Here is a 20,025-nt window from a genome sequence, read left to right as displayed (position 1 = left end):
TTTCTATAAAATATGCGTGTGCAGAAGTCTGCGCTATAAGAAGAGAAAAATAAATCAGTGTACTGCATCACACCGCACTGTCAAAACGCTGACAACGCACATCTTTATACTTGAGAATAAAATCCCCTCTGTGACGAAGGGAGTAGAAATGAGGCATTAAATGACACACATGGGCTCAAGCGTTTCTCATGGAGTGCGTGATATCAAACACATTTGCTCGAGTGCATCGTATTCAACACAATACCACATTTTAGGAGGCCAAACATCCTTTAATCTAGTGCAATTCATTTTCACATTATGATGCTGTTGCTTTAGCTGTCTGAATTAATTGAACCTTAAGGCAACTCTCCTCCTGCCATCATAACTCCTCTCATTAATTCAACACAAACATAAACAGTGCAGAAAGAAATCTTATGAAAAGGAAAATCAATCGGCGTAGCAGACGTTCTCCCCCCCCAAAACAAAATCTTTGGGCTTTTATAAAATGTTCCGTGGGGCCGGATTGAAAGGCAATTCATTTCACTGTAGTGGATCACCTGCTATCTTTCTTTTCTCCCTTCCATCTAAAAAAAAACCAACCTTAATAGAAGCCCGATGTCAATAACACTTGATCATGACTGATTCAAGAGAGGATCAATCACACCGGCCTGATTGAGAAAACACCTGCACTGTCTGCCCCACATCTGTCTGATTTAGCTGCAGAATACAGATCAATTCTGATTACAGCTGTCAAACCCTAAATAACAAACAAAGGGAAGCGCAGGTTTGATAACGCAGATATGTACGATGATATAATGGCGAGTGTTGCAGGGGTTGTTTATCTTCTCGGCCTCGGATATCATCTGATTTTAAATCTTCAATAAATTTGGTCTTGCTCTGTCAACAGTCTGATTTTTTTGTTGTGTTGTTTTGCGAAACTATGAGTTTGTTTCTCTCTCTCAGATCCTGAACCGCCTCCTGTTTTATTTGGTGTTGGTGGCCTCCCGGCACATCATCAATCGGTCTATGTTTAGATGTGTGTTCTATGGTACCTCTTTAAAAAGCATCTCTATCGCCGATTTACTTTCGCCGGGTCGATGGCAGCAGAGATGCAGTTTGGTTTTTCTCAAGGGGTAATGAAACCGACTCATAGGAACATAGATCAACAAATCCACTCCCGTAACGTCAATACCTCCAATAACTGTGGCTCAAAGCACAGCAGATATTTCGTCTCGGTATAGATATTGACTTGTTGGCGCTCATATGCTGTAAAAGAGTACTGTTGACCAACATTAAGCAACTAATTGCCCTTTTCTGAAGCCCTCATTACTCCCTAAAGCTAGTGAAGGTCTGCCGGCCAGACAAAGGTCACATTGATACGGGCCTCTTGATCGGGAGGGAGCGATGTTGCGCTGCCGTGAACAAATGATTTCTATTAACTCCGCTTCCTCCCCGGAGTCTTTGTGGCTTCACGTCTCACGGGGTCCACTGGACCTGGCTGTGTCTGAAGCTGGTCCTGCATCCAGCCTCTGACCTAGACCTGGACTCCTTCCCAGTGGCCTTGCCTCCTTCTCTGATCCTCCTGCCTCAAAGGCCTCATTGTTCCAGCCTCTTTCGCGATGCCTCCCCCCTGGTTGGCCGACCTCCTGCCTCTGTGGCCCCTCCTCTTCTCTTCTTCTGTTTCATTGATTGTTGAAATCTGGATCGTGGTCCATGACTACTCATTATTCATTAAATTCTGTCATATTCATTGCTGATGCCCCGCCCGCTCCTCCTCTCTACCTCCATCTGCCTGATGGATCACGGAGGTCTGGATCGTGGTCCGTGCCGTATACCAACTATTCATACACTCTGTCATATTCATTGAATGTGTCATGATTACTTCTGTACTCATGACATGTATTGTTCTGTCCATCCTGGAGAGGGATCCTCCTCTGTTGCTCTCCTGAAGGGTTCTTCCCTTTTTCCCCTGTGAAAGGATTTTCTTCTATTTTTGGGGACTTCTTCCTGATCCGATGAGAGGTCAAAGGTCAGGGATGTCGTGTGTGTACAGATTTTAAAGCCTTCTGAGGCTAATTTGTGAATTGGGGCCATATATAATAAACTGAATTTAAGTTAAATTCAGTCTGAAGGGAGATTTTTAAAATGTTTCTGTTTGTACGTGATATTATTACTATATTTGACGAGTATGTCAAACATTAGCCCAGAAAACTTTGGGGATATTTGTGGGTTTTGGCCATCATTTTTACTGAAACATTTACAGATGCTGTGGTATTGGAATAACTGCTGCAACTCGGAGGACACCGCGAGCTCAATAAGAACAGCATGAGGAGGAATGTTAACTGGTAATATGACTTGAATCTCTGGAATTACATCGTGCGTGTCCATGACTCGGGTTTCGCAAAATTCCATCATATGTATTGCTCGTAAAGAAAAAGATAATTAAAGTGAACCACAGCTACCAACGGCCTTGAAATGTCTGAAGAAAAACATTATAAATATAATAAATAGACAAAACACACAAAAATAACACTAACACATACAGTATGTAAAAGAAAGGTATTAGACAATCACTATTCACCCACATCCCTCCAATGAATAAAGGGAGCCGAATGCGGTTGAAACACAATTTAATAGCACACCCCATATCTTTTAAATGTCTTAAATAATGTGGGAGTCGGATATTGTGCGAACAACCATGCAGGTCCGTGCACTAATGGAATTTCACTCACAGCGTTTCAGAACTGGGAAGAGGAGCACAGGCTTTTAGCGTTATCCAACTCTAATCTAATTAGTGAAATATAACACAATAACACTGCACCGTCTTCTACTAAACCCAATTAATGGGCTATTGCTGCTCAAATGTTTGATGCAATCTCACCTAACGTCCCAATTACTACATTAGCCCCACAATATCACAAGTATGATATTTTCTTCAAAAGAAATCCCTGTGATCTTTTGCTTCAAAATGTGTGCAGTGTTTTTTTCTTTTCTTCTCTTGGCCGATACCCAGAGGACACGTTGAAAGGAACGTTTCCTGCAAGTCCATTTATATCCGGGGGCGTCTCAGCCAGATCTGTTTTTGGGGTGGAACTCTGCTAAACTGAGTCTTGCTGTCAGCTTGCCGCGCTAATATGGACACTTTATTACAGGGAAATCCCACCGGCACCAGTGGAGGGCCGCGACTACGCCGAGCACCGACTTACCACTGGCAATCGGCACGGTTTGTTGTCCTCCGTCACGCGGCTTTCCGAATAGCCACCGAGACATGTAACGTCCGCCTTTTGATTGCCGTGTGCGGAGGCAGTTTTAAAGAGCGTCTAAATATCATGTTTCATGTAACCTGTGGCTGCTTGACAAGCTCCAAACCGCTCATTATGATGATGTGGGCGCGCTACTAGAGGTGTGCTGCCTCGCTGCAACGACTCCCTAACCAGTGGCGAATCACATTAGCAGCAGCAGCTCCTCAATGCCGCACAACAAGTGACCCTCAAACTATTTTTCCAACTCCCACTCACGGTGATGTCGGCGAAACACGGTTTACATTGGCAGGATCCACCTGCCATGTTCTTGATTCCACCAAATCATCCGCCTGCAAATTCCATCCATCTTGATCACTGCCTGTTGCGGGGGTCTTTGAACACCTCCTCCTCGTCCTCCCTCACACCATCTGTCTCTCTTCCCCCCACTTCCTCCCCAGCAGCCCCGCTTCAATCATTTTTCCATAACTCCTCCATCTCCTCCAGCCCGTCCTCGCTCTCTCTCTCTGCATTAAACACACACACACACACACAGTGCATGTGAAGTGCGTCTTGTGGGAGCAAATTCCCGCTCGACGCGAGCACATACACACACACACACACACACACGGGCTAATGGCTGGAGCGCAGTGGCACTGACACCGGGCCACGTCCACAAAGGCGGCGCGTTAGCCGACTCGGTCGCGGACCGGCTGCTCATTATCATTTAGATCTGCTGGCCGCACGAGCTCCACGCCCACGCGGCGGCGGCGACGACGCTGACAGGAAATAAAATGATGTGAGAGATTCTTACAGTCACTGTGATGTTGTGCCAAAGTCCAGAGACCCGGCCTCTTGAATGCCTTTTTTCTTCTTCTTTCCTATACCCCGGTTCCCATAGCGGAGACTGTTTTGTATGCGCTGCTCGTTAGCACACCCTGTGTCACTCCTCCACCCCTCACTCTTGCCTTCCCCTCTCCATCTATTTAAGTCTGGGACACAATTATTCCCCCCCATTCTCTGTCACGGCGCTATTAGAGTGGACCCAAAAGCACGACTCAGACAGGAGTAACAAAGAATACTGTCTTTGGTTGGAAACAGGCTGGGTCAAAACCGGGAGATCAGTCGAAGAAGCAAACAAGTCCAAAAAGGGGCGGGGCAGAGAATCAGAGGTCAGGGCAGGCAGGTCAGGAATATACTCTAATAACACTGGAGAACTTGGCACGAAAACACAAGACAACCTGGCAGAGGACAAGTGGAAGTGAGGGAGCTAAATAGTGAGGGACTAATGAGGGGATGGGCTGCAGGTGAGAAGGGCGTGAGGACCAGGTGAAGGGAATGAGGGACTAACGAGGTGATCAGAGGCAGGTGAGGGGAGCTGGACTGACGAGATGGTGTGACAGGATGAAAACAACTATTACACAAAGGAAGGCGTGGAGCTAAACTGTTTCAGCCTCTCTCTTTCACCCTCCGTCTCTCTCGCCCACTGAGAATGAGTCTGGAACACAATTCCTCCTGTTCTCTCTATCTCGCTCTCTTTCTTTCTTTCCTTTCTTGCACTTCATCCATCCATCCCTTCTCCTCCCTCCCATCCATCCCTCTCCCTCCACCTCTCGTGGCTCCAGGAGAAGTCTGTGAAGGGAGCAGCTGCTGAAATATTTATTGATCTGTTTTCCACAGTTTTATTTATTTCCCTCTCTTCGCCCTCCCCCATAACCCCCCACACACACACACACACCCACCCCCCCACCTTCCTTCCCCCTTTGCACGGAGCCCCGGCACCACCCTCCAGCACCGCGTGAACCTCAGAGGCGTCGGATGGGGCTGAGAATCCACAACATGAAACTATTATTCGGCATTTTGTTGCGCCCAGTAGTTTTACCTGTGTAAACAAAACGAAGAGGCGCCAGGACGGAATGACGGCAAATGGGAGAACAACAACAACAACAACGGCGGCGGCGGGAACAGATGGGCGGCACGGATTGAGCCGTGAGGGAGACGCGAGGTTGTTTGGCATATATTTGAAGTCGGCATCCGCAGCGGGGAGGCTGCTTACAGGAGAAGCCAAGGTGCTGCTCTCTTTAATTTGTCAGCATCAAGGACGTTGTACACAACCGCAGGCTATTGATGTAGCGGCCGTTGTCATGGCAACAATACCCTGAGCAATTAGAATTACAATGGTAACGGTGTCGGCCGCGGACTAAATGGATCCGCTGATGAATCTGACGTTATCTCTGCGTAATTAAAGGGCTATCGTACGTCCCCGTGGTAAATATCAGCGCGGTTAAGCGGGAGTTATGAGGTTACTCTGACGGCGAGCCGTGCAGCGGTCGTTTGAAACTAATGCTTTTCTTCAGCCTTTTGTTGTAGCACAGATGATTAAACTTCCACACACACACACACACACACAGGGGAAAGGTCACACACGTAAAACACATGCACACACTGAAACAACAACAAAAAGCACACAAGAAGCTCCGTCCCGTCACCAGACGTGGCCTGAATTAGTGCCGAAGCCTTTCCCATTGATTTGCCGGCGAGCTCCTTGTCTTTTGGTAATGAGGACAGGGAGAGGAGCGGGACCCTCGTTCCTCCCGGCTCCCAGAGGAGAAGCCGCCTGCACTAATCTGAATTGTGTTTCCAATGATGCTAACTGCCTGGCACGAAGAAGAAGAAGAAAAAAGACTAGAAGGAAGAGGAACAGAGGTGGGGGGAGGGGGGGGGGAATAAATCACACGGTGCTCTCTCTCTCTAACAGTATTCATTCCCCTTAAATGTGTAACATCTGCACCTCACCAAACAAGAAAACACCTCTTTTTCTCCCCCCCCCCCACCCCACCCCCTGCAGATAGCTCAATCTGCAGTGTGGACTGAAGCCCTGGAAACCAAAAGGGAGGTAATGTGCACTGTGCTGAGACTTATTGATCTCTTTTCAATTGCGTTCATATGGAGAAAATCGAATGTGTTATTAATATCCACGATAATGTGTATGTACTGTATGTATGTATATATATATGTATATATTATATACGTGTATATATATATATATAATATATATGGATATTATATATATATATATATATATATGTATATATATATAAATATATACATGTATATATATACATACACATATATATGTAAATATATATATATATACTAGGGCTGTCAATCGATTTTAAAAAATTAACTAATTAATCGCACATTTTGAAATTCATTAATCGCGATTAAAAGTTATTTTTTCTTCTTTTTAAAGACAAAACTTCACACAGAGCTGTGTTTTCAAAGAGGCTCCTACATATAAAGTGCCAGCGAGGTATTTAATATTGTGGATGATAAATTGTTTCTTCAGTGAAACATCCAGATTAGTAAAAAAAAAATAAGTATATTGAGACCCCATTGGTCCTGTCATCTTTAACATTGAACAACAGCAGAACCAGTGGCCTTGGTAACTGACTGACATTCACATATGTCACGTTAACCCTCTGGAGGCTGGGGGCATGTTCTCCATTCTACAAAAAAATGTAAATTCACCTTTTAAAGGCGTTTGCATGTGACACATACCCACGTGTTATACATCAAACATGCCAGAACAATCTCAGCTCTCTATATATTGAGGCACATTGTCCTCACGCCGTGTTCTCTGTCTTCTCTGACTGACAGGCTGCTATAGAGCCTCACCTGTGTGGTGGGAGGTCCTTTGTGATTTACTGAGTGTTAATTGGTTGTTTTTTTCGCAAAATGTTGACAGACAAACGGATTGACCAATCACGGTGAAGGTTTCGTGTGACGAGATCTTTCCGCGCCGCGTCCCCCGACACGTCGCCCTCCGTTCCTCTGTGGATCAGAGGGGGAGACGGGAGGAAGGAGGAGCAGGAGGAAACCCGACTGATTCATCCACGAGTTTAAACTGATTTCTGCTCCTTATTTTCGCGGATAAATAATTGTTTTAAAAACGGAAACAGTGTTAAACCGTACTGCCGCGGTTTGACACTCAGAGGAGTGTAAAAACTTCAAGGCACACCGGAAGTAAACAAAGTTGCGTTAATTGCGTTAAAATATTTTAGTGCATTAACGCGGCCAAATTAATCGCATATATTAACGCGTTAACGCTGACAGCCCTAATATATACATATATATATATATAGGTATCCTTCATGGCTTGGCTCCATTGACTTTCTATTGATTTACCGCTCGCACCTTGAAAGGGGGAATTGTTTAAATTCATCTTCCAGTGGCCCATGTAAAGAAGCTGTTCCAGTGTATGCATGCATGCATTTATTTCTCCGTGAGAGCGATGACCCTTCCCCTGTGTGTGTGTGTGTGTGTGCGCCTGCCCGCGTGGGCGGTGGTTGATGCGAGTACACGAGCGACCACTTATTCCTGCTTCTACAGCCACTCAGGTCCCTCTTGAATGATCCTTCTCCCGCACTAAATAAAACATAGCCCTTTTTTTCTCTCCATTTGTTGAAGTGAGAACCCAAAGCCAAAGGTTCAAATCCACATCTGGTCTTGCTGGGAGGTTGTACCGAAGCAAATCACTCCAGTAATTAAACACAGTACCTGTCCCGAGATGAGTGCCGTCCTAGTTCCTTTCTATATATTATAACTGCGATTATAATTGCCAACAAGCTTTGCTGTAATCATTATTTATGACACCGACACTATGCGTAATTGCCCAGCCGTCAAACCAACATGTGTCCCAGTGAAGTGTTTATCGCAAGCGACAGGAGAAATCTCAAGGGCGCACGAGGTGGTGCCGCGGCCGCGCCGTGGCTAACCATCCTCCAAGGATTCGAACCCGTGACCTCTCAGTCACCGCTCTGGCAAGATAGCCGCTAACGCCACGAGATGCAAAGTTCAGCTTCAGCTCGGCGGGCCGCGGAGGTCACCGGCTCAGGGGTTCTTCATCTCCGTCCAGCCTGTAATTGGAAGTGCTGCAAAGTCCAGGAAGTGAGGAGCTGATAATGAATACGATTCAACATTCCCCTCGTCGGTTCTGATGGCTTTAGCGCCGATACCGACCACCGCTTAAATGAGACGGTGTGAGCTGCTTCCTTTCAGGTGGAGGAACACATTCAAACATCTCTCTGGAAGTTCACTAAACTGTATAGCATATAAATCCCCGATAGTATTGTTGTGTTGTTGTTGTGTATTTTTATTCAGTCAATCATTGCAATACAATATTATTGTATATAATATACAAATTGAAATACAGAAAAGGTATTGGTAGAAGGAAAACTGCTTATATATTCCTATCCTTAATTATTATCATCAAATTAATCCGGTAATTAATATGAAATAAAGAACAAATATAAGAAGATATATGTATATATATATATATATATACATACATGTTTACATACATCTTCCATAAAGATATATTTCAATCATACTCATAATGCTCAACATTGTTTTATAAATAATCTTTTTGAAAACCAAAAATGAGTTGGCCATTCTTACATCCATTTCAACGTTGTTCCTAAATTGGACTCCTACAATTATTAAATATTTGTTTTACTAGATATCATTTACTGGTCTTATTTGTATTAATTGTTCTTATCAGAATCAGAATCAGAATCAGAAACAGGTTTATTGCCAAAGAATGTTTTCACAAACAAACGAGGAACTTTTTTTGGCGGAAGGTGCAAGAGTCACGCACCAAGACATCGAGGCGCCGTCCGCGGCGCCATCTAGGAAAGGGTGGATGAAAGATGACAGCATAACATGAGGGAAGAGAGGCGAGAAAAAGAAAAAGCCACCCCCCGACTATGCCCCGAGAGGGGTACAGTGTGGGAGCAGGAGAAACAAAAAACACCATTGCACATAAGCACATACATCTTAGACATGACTTGCGACGAGTAGGAAGGGGGGAGGGGAGGTAATCCAAAGACTGGGCGATAGCCCCGTCATTGGGGGCAGAAGGTAACCAGCACCGACAAGCAGCCAGCCCGGTCCTTCGCCGTCACGGCGCCGGACCGGGCGCCGTGACGCCCGGTCCGGCATCATGTGTGTCATTCTTGTTGTGTGTCTGTATTGGTTATTCTTCGGTTTTGCTCTTTTTTTGCGGCCATGCTGCTATCCAAATCTCCCATAAGGGACAATAACAACAACAACAACAACAGGCCTTGAAGTGGTTCCACCATAACACCTTCAAAGACACTGACGGTACTGTGAGTGGTTGTTACAGTAGAGTGACATGATGCTTTAGACTGAATGAAAAAGGCTGAGGTCGTGTAATATATCATGTACTGTAGTCATGGTACAAGGAAATAAGTAATTTCAATCACATACATTAAGTGATTTCACTGATTCTTGCCTTTGGATTCTTTTCAAGAACTTCATGTTCCAAATGTTTCTGCTGCTTTAAAGATGAAACTCAAGAGTGTTACCATGACAGCGCCTCTTTACTTAACCTATCAATAATAAACCAACAGTTTTGAGTCCACCTTTTTGCTTTGTTCACCCGTGGCAGGTGGGCAACGTGTTTTGATTTTGATGTCTCGCTAATTAAAAATGAAGTTTCCATACAGCAGCGGTTTGTTTGCACATCACAGCACCCGTCTGCGCCGGTCCGAGGTCAAAACGCAGCTAGATTCTTTTTACGGTGACTATCTCGGAACCCCTATGTGGACATAATAGATTCAGCACCACAGGCCACCACACACACAGCAGCAAGAGAAATAGAAGAAGAAAAAAAGAAGTGAAACCTGAGGGAGAAACATTCAGACCGCCGACACACTCCAGGCTGGTTCAACCTCCAACCCCTTCTCCCCCGGGCTCTTGGGACCAAATCCAGGCCCTCTCACTCCCAACACTTGCAGATAAATAAAAAGCCGCCAAAAATGGCAGAGCATGTTGGAAGCCAAACACGGAGAACAACAGCACACAGAAACGATGGATTTCAAAGGGGGGGGGGGGGGGGGGAGCAGAGTCCCCTCCAGAATAGGAGCGCAAGGCATCTGTTGATGCTGGCATCTCCTTTCTCTTCATCTCCACACGCCAAGCCTGGTGATCCAGTTGAGCGTGTGTGTGTGTGTGTGTGTGTGTGTGTGTGTGTGGGGGCAGGGACGATGGCGTGTGGTTACATGCTAACATGTGCAATGCGCATTGACCCCACTTGGCCCCCATATGTTGCTGAAACAAGAAGGACGGCGTGCGGCAGCGAGACCCCGCCTGCCTGTTGTACCCGTGTCGGCTTGAACGCTTCCTCTGACCAGACCCTCGCTCACAGCGGCGCACACGGGTGGGAAGACCCATCTGGAGACCGTTTCAACATTAGTGACATGTAGAGCCATACATGGGGGAGGGGATTCCATGCAATAGTTGCGTAACTTGAAGTCAGAGCGGATTAATATGTTCCCTAAATATCTAAATTGTGCGTTATCTTTGGGATGTAACCCGACACGTCGTCCGCTGTGACCTATCCAGCCCCCGAAAGCTGAAACAATTTCTCTTGTCATCTTCACTTGTCCCTGAATCAATGACGGCATTATTCTCATTATCCGATCTTGCAGGTTTCTGTCACAACAGAAATCCTTCGAGTGGAGGGCACATTGTTTAATTTTGTGTGTGTGTGTGTGTGTGTCACAGCCTTAATGTTTCATAAGCCTCAGTGTTTGATCTCAGAGATGAAACAGGCAGCTTGTGTGAGAACGACACATCGATGGTATTATGTTCTGCATGTCTGAGCGGACGTTTGGACGCTCTCCTTTTCTGGAGTTACGCTTCTCAAAGGAGGAATAAATGTGGGAAGGGAAACAGTGTGCCAGTATTAGACCTTTTGAATAGCCGAATTGTGTTTTGCAGAAAAGGAAAGAAACCTGGCTGCTTTGCCAAAACACACTTTACCAGTCGTGTCTGAGGGAATATGGAAGATATAACGAGGCTCTCTCCTAATAAATGTGTGTAGTGCATAATGTGAAGTGGCTCAATGAGAGATAATCACAGTCAAGGAGAAATATCTTCAGGCTAATAAAATACTGTACAGTCATTCACGGGGACGTGTCTAATTCCTCGTTAACCAGGCGATAACAACTCGCACAAAACAATGGCGCTGGAGCATTTAAGGGACCCCCCACCGCTGCACGATTGATGGAGCGGTGGCCGGTGCCCTTCCATCGGCCGTGTTCTTCCTTTTTTTTTTTTTATAAACTGCACGCTTTCTACTTTTAAAAAGACGGACATGTCCCTCTCTCCCAGGGACGGATGGGTGTGCTTCGCGTTGCGCCGCAACGTGCGCAACTCCCATCGATATCCGATCAGTTCTCAACCGCGGCGGACGTGATTGGTCGAACCTTCACATCGGCCCCAAAAAAAAAAAAAAAAAAACACAGGTTACACATCCGCAGGCCTGGGAGCAGTGATGAGACTCGGTGCGGCGCTGAACCCGTTGTGTGCGGCCGGCCGTCTGCTCGCTGCCCGCCGTGGTCAAGGGGCTCGCCGGGGCATGACCAGCTGGGCTCTGCTGCCCACGTTGAGCAGGGGGCTACAGCCCGTCTGCACGTTGTTAACCTCACATCTTATTGCACTGACACATCAATTATTGTTATTAAGGGCCAGAGTAATTTATTTATATACTGATTTCCCACAGGATGAAGGCAGAACTAATTGGACCAGGTGTGTGCATATGTGTGTGTTTGTGTGTGTGTGTGTGTGTGTTTGTGTGTCTAGTCCATGCTAGATGGGCAAGGGGAAATTAGAGTAGGGGATGCTGTGCACAACTAATACATGGTGGGACATCCCATAGCAAGGTGAGAGCATTAAAAAAAAAAGCAGCTGGATTTGAAATATGCCGTGGTCAGCGTTCCCGGTGGACAGCAGCAACATCACAACACTGTCCGCTCGTGTTATTACATCGTTTGGGAGCAACTAAATAGTTTGGCTGCTCTTGTTTCTTTTTCATCCAGCTGATGATTGTAATAACACGAGCGGTTAAATATGCCATCTGAATCTTCTGGCTATGCGAGTCATCTCGACACGCCGTCACCGAGCAGGGGAAGGAAGAAGTGTGTCCGTCTCTTTTATTTTGAAAGATGTTTATTCCAGTGATGAAAGAGAGAAGGGAATGTAAGCTTCATGACTCATGAGCATGGTTTTGTCCAACTGCCCATTCTTTCTCCATTTGTCTCTCTCGACCTTGGTATTGGAGAGAGGGAGGGAGGGAGGGAGAGAGAGAGACAAAAACACTGTCTCTCTGCATTGCTTCTCCTCAACACCCACGAGTCCCCCACCCCCTGCCCCTCTTTGCGCTGCATGGCGCGTCGTGCGCGTGCAGTACCCGGCCATTCAAGTCACGTAAAGGAATGTTCACAGAAAACTGGGGATGCAAATACTGGGTGTGTTTTTTTCTCTCTTCCATAGTAAACATCTTAACATGCATCACCCGTTGCTGCTTCCACTTAAACCACGAGGTTGGCTCGGAGATGAACCTGGCGCTGCGCTGCGCTCGCGCGCACCCAGACGCGTGCGCACACCAACACACACACAAACACGCGCGCGCGCGCACACAGCATCGCAGTGGCACGGCAGACACGTGCGCGATTCGCAGACAGGTAGATCATTAGTATTCACCTCCACCAGCAGTTTTTTTCGTGTTTTTCTTCTTTCAGAAGATGAAAGGCGAACATGCGTCGCGGCGCTAAAGTAGCGGGTGTCAGAACTTACCTCTCGACAGCAACACCAGCATCAAACCAGCAAACGCGTTCCGCAAGAGGGGGCAGCCCATGATGGAGTTGTGATTGATTTGCTGCTTGTTTTCGCAGCCTCGGTATTCCTCCTTCGTGGTGCCTTTGCGGGGATTCTGTTTCCTTTTGTTATACCACCCCCCCCCCAAAAAACAGTGGATGAATGTCAACAGCAATAGTCCAACGCTTCTTCTTCTCCTACACGTCACTGGACCAACACATCCGTTTGATCCACTTGACTTTTCCTTCTGGTGACCGGAGAGGCGCAGAGCTGTTTGTCTTGTTCTGACTGTCAGCCAGAAGAAGAAGGAGAAGAAAATTATCACTGAAAAAAACCCCAAATATTCCGAACACTTAGTTTGGCTCTCAGTGCCTTGAAGGAAAATATGTGAGGAAACGCATGTGAAGAAAAGGTTATAATGTCCAATGACGTGACAGAAAAAATATATCTTATAGTGTGTGTGTGTGTGTGTGTGTGTGTGTGTGTGTGTGTGTGTGTGTGTTTGTTTGTCAAAGAACAAGATGGGTTCTGCGCGTCCTGGCCGGTCGCAAGTCTCCACTTGAGCTTAATTAGCCTGCTCCCGTGGCTCTCCGTCGGTATGCAGCGCGTCTCGTCCCTCCGCACTCAGCGCGTCGCAGGGAGCAGCAGTGAACGCGAGGCGCGCGCGAGAAAACGGCTTGATTGGCAGGTTTGAAGGAGAGCCTCGTTCTCCCAATCGCCGGCCCCAAGGAAAAGGAGGCGGGATATACCCATTACGCTCGAGTTCCCGCTCCGAGAAGGCCGGCCCAAGGAGCCTCGCCGGCCAATCGGAGCGACGCAATAGGCGTGTGGGGGCGCGGGAGGAGGGCTGGAGGAGGAGAGAGGAGGAGGAGAGAGGATGCTGGGAGCGCGGCGCGGTGATAACACAATGTGATTTATTGGCCGGTTCGGTGTTGCTGCAGTACTCAGAGAAAACATTCCACAGGGGGACAGGCGCGAATAATAACTACAGGGTGAGTGAGTGGCAGCGGGAGCCATATGGGTTGTTTTATTTATTTATTTGGAGACGATAGGCTAAATGAAAACAGAACGAGGTGGAGTGACAGGTAGAGCCGCTGATAAGCAGATGTTACTCAATTGGCTGAAAATGGATGCTGTCAGACCAGAGGAGGAGAAGTTGTGGGCAGACATGGCTGTGGGAGCAGATTGTGACAGGCCTGCAGAAAGCACCCCCGTCTGGCTCAATCACACTGCTGACTTCAAGACATGAAACCCAGGAAGAGACACTTTATATTAGGCAGAAGTACCAATGAGCCATTTATAAACACGGTTGGTCTCTTAGTCGCTCTTATTACCTTCGCATTGAAAATGCGGAAGGTTATGTTTTGATCGCCGTGTATTTATTTATTTATTTGTATGCGTGTTACTCGCAGAACTCAAAAAGAGTTTAACCGAATCGCATGAAATCTGGTGGGATGATTGGTTATTATCCGGGGACCATTTGATTAGATTTTGGGATCGACCGGGTCAAAGGTCAAGGTCAAGGTCATGAAAAGGTCCAAATCTTCTTGAATCGCATGAAATTTGGTGGGATGACATCTTCTTTTTACCATAGCACGGTCAATTTCTATCAAATTGCCATGCAACTAATGCCAAAATGTTCATAATTCAATGCCCAATCTTGTGATATGCGAAGGTATGCGCTCTACCGAGTGCCCGTTCTAGTTCACGCTGCATCTGGCTCAAAAACAGCGCGAGGAGCCGTCGCTTACCGTCGAGGATGTCATTTTCTTTTCAAAGGCCGCTCACGAGGTGATCATCATCTCGGGTTGAGACGGACGCAGACTGCTACACAGGAAGCCGGGAAAAAACTCCCTGGAAACGTGATCGCCAAAATGTGTGCGTACACTTCCTCGACATTTGGCAGATTCATTACAGGCATGTTGCATCACACCCTCGGACTGAAACACGAGCGTGAGTCTGAGATGATTCCTTCGATATTAGCTTACGCGTTGCTCTTTTGTTGTTTATTTATTCCCAGAATAACCAATTCATCCTTTGTGCATGAGTAACAAACTATTTGATGATTTATAGTGTTCAGATGGAATTACAATAAATACAGTTTGGGATTAACCGACTGCTCATCTGCTTCAGATGGGAGATGGAGATGGAGCGGGCGGGCGAGCGCCGAGAAAACCAGGACTGATGAATGAGCAATATTTACAGTGTGTGATGTGTTCGGAAATACTAATTATTATTCCCTATTAATTATACTTGGAACAGAGGAGTGAATCAGGAGCAGTCAATGCCTCATTATTCTGTTATTTTTCTATTTTCACTTTCACATTTGTGGGTAACTGAGGCAAAATAAATGATTTATGTGTACTGTACGTCCTTTAACATGCTTTTGTTAAAACAATTCATCTTCGCACAGACAGGGCTTCTAATCATCGGCTCCTCCTCTTCGTTTGGACCCACAATAAGTACACAGGAATGCTTTGGCACAGTTATTATACAGCTTCCACTTTAGCGTTGGAAAAGAGGCCCGACAAAAAGAAAACAACCTCTAATCCAAACGAGAGATATACCGTACATGCGGTTGCGACACTTCGTTAATGATATTCATGTTTGCAATCAGTGATTCAGATGTTTCCCCGTCAACACACGGATATTATGTATAGGCCTGTCACAAGTCGCAGTTTGTTTGCACTCAGTTGTCGCAAGTTATTCAATAAAAGTAGAAACACCTGCGAAAATGTTGACATCAATTTGCATTTTGACTCAGATCCTACGGAGCCAATTACCCCCAGACCTCCCCTGCTCCCGTCACACTCGATGACAACCTGAGCACAGTGGGAGTGGGCCCAGAGGAGGACGGAGGCGTATTTATTCTTTGCAAAGACTGACGTGAGGAAATCGGGCTGCATTTTTGCATTGCAATCAAATGTAAAATGTGGATACGCGTTCTTGCACACTTTGAGGGGATCCACCTGTTCTCTCGCTCGACTTGCCCCTCGGAGTCTGACTCCGACGCACCGGGCTTTCAGCTCACGCCAACGTAAACCCATCTGCGTCATTATTAGACGGTGTAAACATAGAGAAACGATATGTTGGTGGGTGGGAGTTTGGATTTGGTGGGTCAAACAAACACAGGACTTTCACCCAGGACACCGCTGACTGGGTCCCCTCTGAAATCAAGTCCCCGTTGACTTATTTAGTAGTTTTGTAATGCTACTTCTATAATTTACTAACACCAGTTTCATAACAACCTATTAGTTATTTGACGAGTTATTTGAACCCAATCTCAGCCTAACCAAGCATTCTTTTTTGCATAAACCTAAAGAAAGTAAACCTACGTTGCAAGTTTATTTTAAAAATACATGGTGCATGTAATAATAATAATAATAATAATAACTTTATTCATATAGCACCTTTAAAAACAAACTTTACAAAGTGCTCTACAGAGAACCAAGGCAAAACAAATAGAATAGTAATATACAAATATAAAATAATAAAATAACATTTAAATTTAAAAACCTTTTTTTTAAACAGACAAACTAAATTAGGGGAACCAAAGAACTGCAAAAAAAGGACGGCATCACTTAAAAGCTGTTCTATAAAAATGGATTTTAAGAAGTGATTTCAATAAAGTTACTGATTCTGCGAGCCTCATCCGTAATGAGCACGAACTGCCTATCCTGTGACCATGGACATTTATTTTGAAGAGACACTATGCATGTAACAAGCGGACACAGAGACATCCAAAACCGACACTATAAGGTCCCTAAAGCGCCATATTTCGAATCGTATATGCCCAATGACCAAACTGCAGGATTTTACATGAAGGGATTCATAATGTCATATGTCTTACCATGGTTCTCTCGATCAGCAGTAGATCCTAAAAAGAGACGTTCTCATCTGATCTTAAAACAATGCCAATGGGTGGAAGAGCACAGTGGGCAAAGAGTACCGTTGCATATGACGCTTCCAGACTCCTGTACGCGATGAGGAATCTTCCTTTGCTATCACAAGGATATAAAAGACAATAAGATTTCTTTTAGTGCTTTTTTGCTCCTTTTGGTCCAAGGAGGTCAGAAAGGCTTTGGGGGAAATGGATTTTCGAGTACAATTGGGCGAATGTATCTTTATCTGCAGGCTTTTATAAATATTTAAGAAGACTTTAGTTTCACAATATGCAGCAGAATGAAACAAAGGTTGCTGGATGTCAGGGGGGGGGGGGGGGTATGCTCATATAGCCTAAAATATCCTTAATCTCCAATGCACTCGGCTCGATCCACAGAAAACACTTTCATTATAAAGAAAGTTGAATTGTTATCGATATAATAATTTATTAGAGTTGCATAAACTTCACCCTAAATTCCACAGGAGAGAGCTGGAATGAAACCGTAGTTGGACAAGAGCTAGTTATTGTCTCTTTATATCTTCTGGCGGCTCTGTTTAGAGTCATCTTGGCTGTTAAGCTCGCTGCAATGTTTTCAAGTTGTCTTCGATTTATTGTGTTCATTTATTTTTGGGGATCTAAACGCTATTGTGTTATTGTCTCCGATGTTATCCCTGCAGGCAACGCTGCACAGAGGAACATGAACACTCCTATTAATCCTGCGTCCATGTGCAGGATTAATATGAACATCCTGCTGGACTTGAGGGCTCCAAGAGACTCGGGGGGCCCTCAGGGACTACGACAACTTACAGAGGGACCTCATTTACGACTTCATGCTGGAGAAAGACACATATTTAGATCTACTTATGCATTTTCACCTCTCCATTGCACATTATTAACTCCGCTTCCTTCCCGGAGTCCTTGTGACTTCACGTCTCATATAGGGTCCATTGGACCTGGCTGGGTCTGATGCCCCGCCCACTCCTCCTCTCTACCTCCATCTGCCTGATGGATCACGGAGGTCTGGATCGTGGTCCATGCCTACTACCAACTATTCATGCACTCTGTCAGACTCATTGAATGTGTTATAACTCTGTAATGATTCCTTCTGGTCACATGACATCTATTGCTTCTGTCCATCCTGGAGAGGGATCCTCCTCTCTTGCTCTCCTGAAGGTTTCTTCCCTTTTTTTCCACGTGAAAGGTTTTTTCTATTCTTTTGGAGTTTTTCCTGATCGATGTGAGGTCAAAGGTCAGGGATGTCGTATGTGTACAGATTGTAAAGCCCTCTGAGGCTAATTTGTAATTTTTTATATTGGGCTATATAAAAATAAACTGAATTTAATTGAATATTGGTGAAAGGGGCAAAATCAAAGAGTGAGTAATGGAGATTTAACAATGGTAAGAAAGTACATGTTTATGGTTAGAAAGTCCATGTTTATGGTCAGAAATGTGTATCCTTGCTCATGTATTGGCTGAATTGAGAGGGAGAGCAAAGTAATACACATCACATGTGAGTCGTTGTTTCGACATGACATAATGCCACGCTCAGCACAGCTGTGGTTGAAGGTCAAGGGAAAAGAGAACATGTTGCAAAATACTTCCAGATGTGCAAGGGAGAAGTTTGGCTTCGAGCTTCTAGAACATTTTTCTTACTCGCAGAGAAGCACAAGACTTGCTCTCTCTTTTTAGTTTGGGTATGCAATTTTTGGAGGCAGAGGCCTAAAAAAAAAAGCTTGGTGCTTAAAAGGTTAAAACACCCAATCAATCCTGCAAGAAAAAAAAGTTACGCTCTCATCGTCTGCATTTTTCATGACTTCAGTTCTCATGTCGTCCGACTTGTACCGGGATAACAAGCCTCGGCTCGCTGTCGCGGCGACGTTGAATCATTATTTCATTCCCTCGGCTTCTTTCGAGTACGAGGTGAAATCTTTGAGCCGCAGTAATCGGGGGGTTTGCTTGATGAGCGATGGGGTCACGACGCTGGAGAGTGTGATTGACTGTCCACCATGCCGCTGAGTGCATCATTACTCATTCGGGTGGAGGAGCTGGGGGGGGGGGGCGGTGAAGTTTTTTAGTTTGAGAGACGGAAACTTAGCCACGCTTTGCCGCAAGCTATTTATAATTCTGCGAGACACGTCGCCGCATAATGTGTGCGTAGGTTTGTCTTCATCAGCTGACACGAAGGACACGCGAGTTTCCCCGTCTGCGCTTTAGAATCCAACGGTGATCTTCTTCGATGGATTTCTTCCTCCCCAGAGTGGTTTATTTCTGATCTTCTGCTCCATTATGAACCATCCGGGTCGCCTGAGACGAGGCGGCTCTCCGTCCCCAGGGTCGGAACTAAATAAGGAGAAGCGGCGTTCGGTTTTTATGCACCGCATATATCTGGAGCAAACTCCCAGAAAACTGCACTGTCAGCTGTTACTTTTAAAACTTATTTCCCTGCACTGTCGCTTGTATCATTGTGTTTTTTAAACGTGTTTAAATATTCTCCTCGGTTGGCTATCGAATGATTGAATCTGAACATCCTCTCGTGTGCATCTGTTGCTCTTTGTCTTCAGTATTTTGACGTTACACACGGAGCACTTTGTATCGCCGAAATATTCCATTGAAGTAAACTTGCCTTCCCCAAAAAAATCTAAGCCTGTTCCCCCATCGCTCTGTCAGAGTCGCCGAGACACGCCGAGAGCCTGGCCACGAAACGACACATCATTTCACACACATCAAATTAATATGGAACTAGAATGGGCACTCGGTAGAGCGCATACCTTCGCATTTCACAAGATTGGGCATTGAATTATGAACATTTTGGCATTAGTTGCATGCCAATTGGATAAAAATTTACCGTGCTATGGTAAAAAGAAGATTTTGACCTTCACATGACCTTGACCTTGGACCCGATCGATCCCAAAATCTAATCAAATGGTCCCCGGATAATAACCAATCATCCCACCAAATTTCATGCGATTCGGTTTAAAACTGTTTGTGTTATGCGAGGAACACGCATACAAATAAATAAATACATAAATAAATACACGGCGATCAAAACATAACCTTCCGCATTTTCAATGCGAAGGTAATAAAGCAGACGCGTGCCATCGTGTCAGACGTCGGCACCTTGGCGGCGAGGACAAACTCAGACGGACACTTTGCCCAGCTCGTTTGAGGAGCGCCGCAGTTTATGCAAACACGTCCGACTTCAATTGCGTCTGCGTGGAGGGAACGCGGCCCTGAAGTGTC

The 20,025-nt window shown here is 45.6% G+C and overlaps 1 protein-coding gene across 1 annotated transcript in view; it reads right to left on the bottom strand.

Moving 5' to 3' along the window:
• The window catches only part of iglon5 (IgLON family member 5), a 104,256-nt gene extending 90,716 nt beyond the window's left edge, over positions 1-13,540 (bottom strand). Inside the window, exon 1 of the mRNA XM_056444951.1 lies at positions 12,882-13,540. Within this exon, the coding sequence (XP_056300926.1) occupies positions 12,882-12,942 (61 nt within the window). The 5' untranslated portion in view covers positions 12,943-13,540. The remainder of the gene's footprint in view (positions 1-12,881) is intronic.
• Positions 13,541-20,025: the final 6,485 nt, after the last annotated feature.

This window comes from Pseudoliparis swirei, chromosome 22 (genome assembly GCF_029220125.1).
Source record: "Pseudoliparis swirei isolate HS2019 ecotype Mariana Trench chromosome 22, NWPU_hadal_v1, whole genome shotgun sequence".
Lineage (NCBI taxonomy): Eukaryota > Metazoa > Chordata > Actinopteri > Perciformes > Liparidae > Pseudoliparis > Pseudoliparis swirei.
The sequence above is the reverse complement of the archived record's forward strand: the minus strand, read 5'-3'. Positions and strand labels throughout refer to the sequence as shown.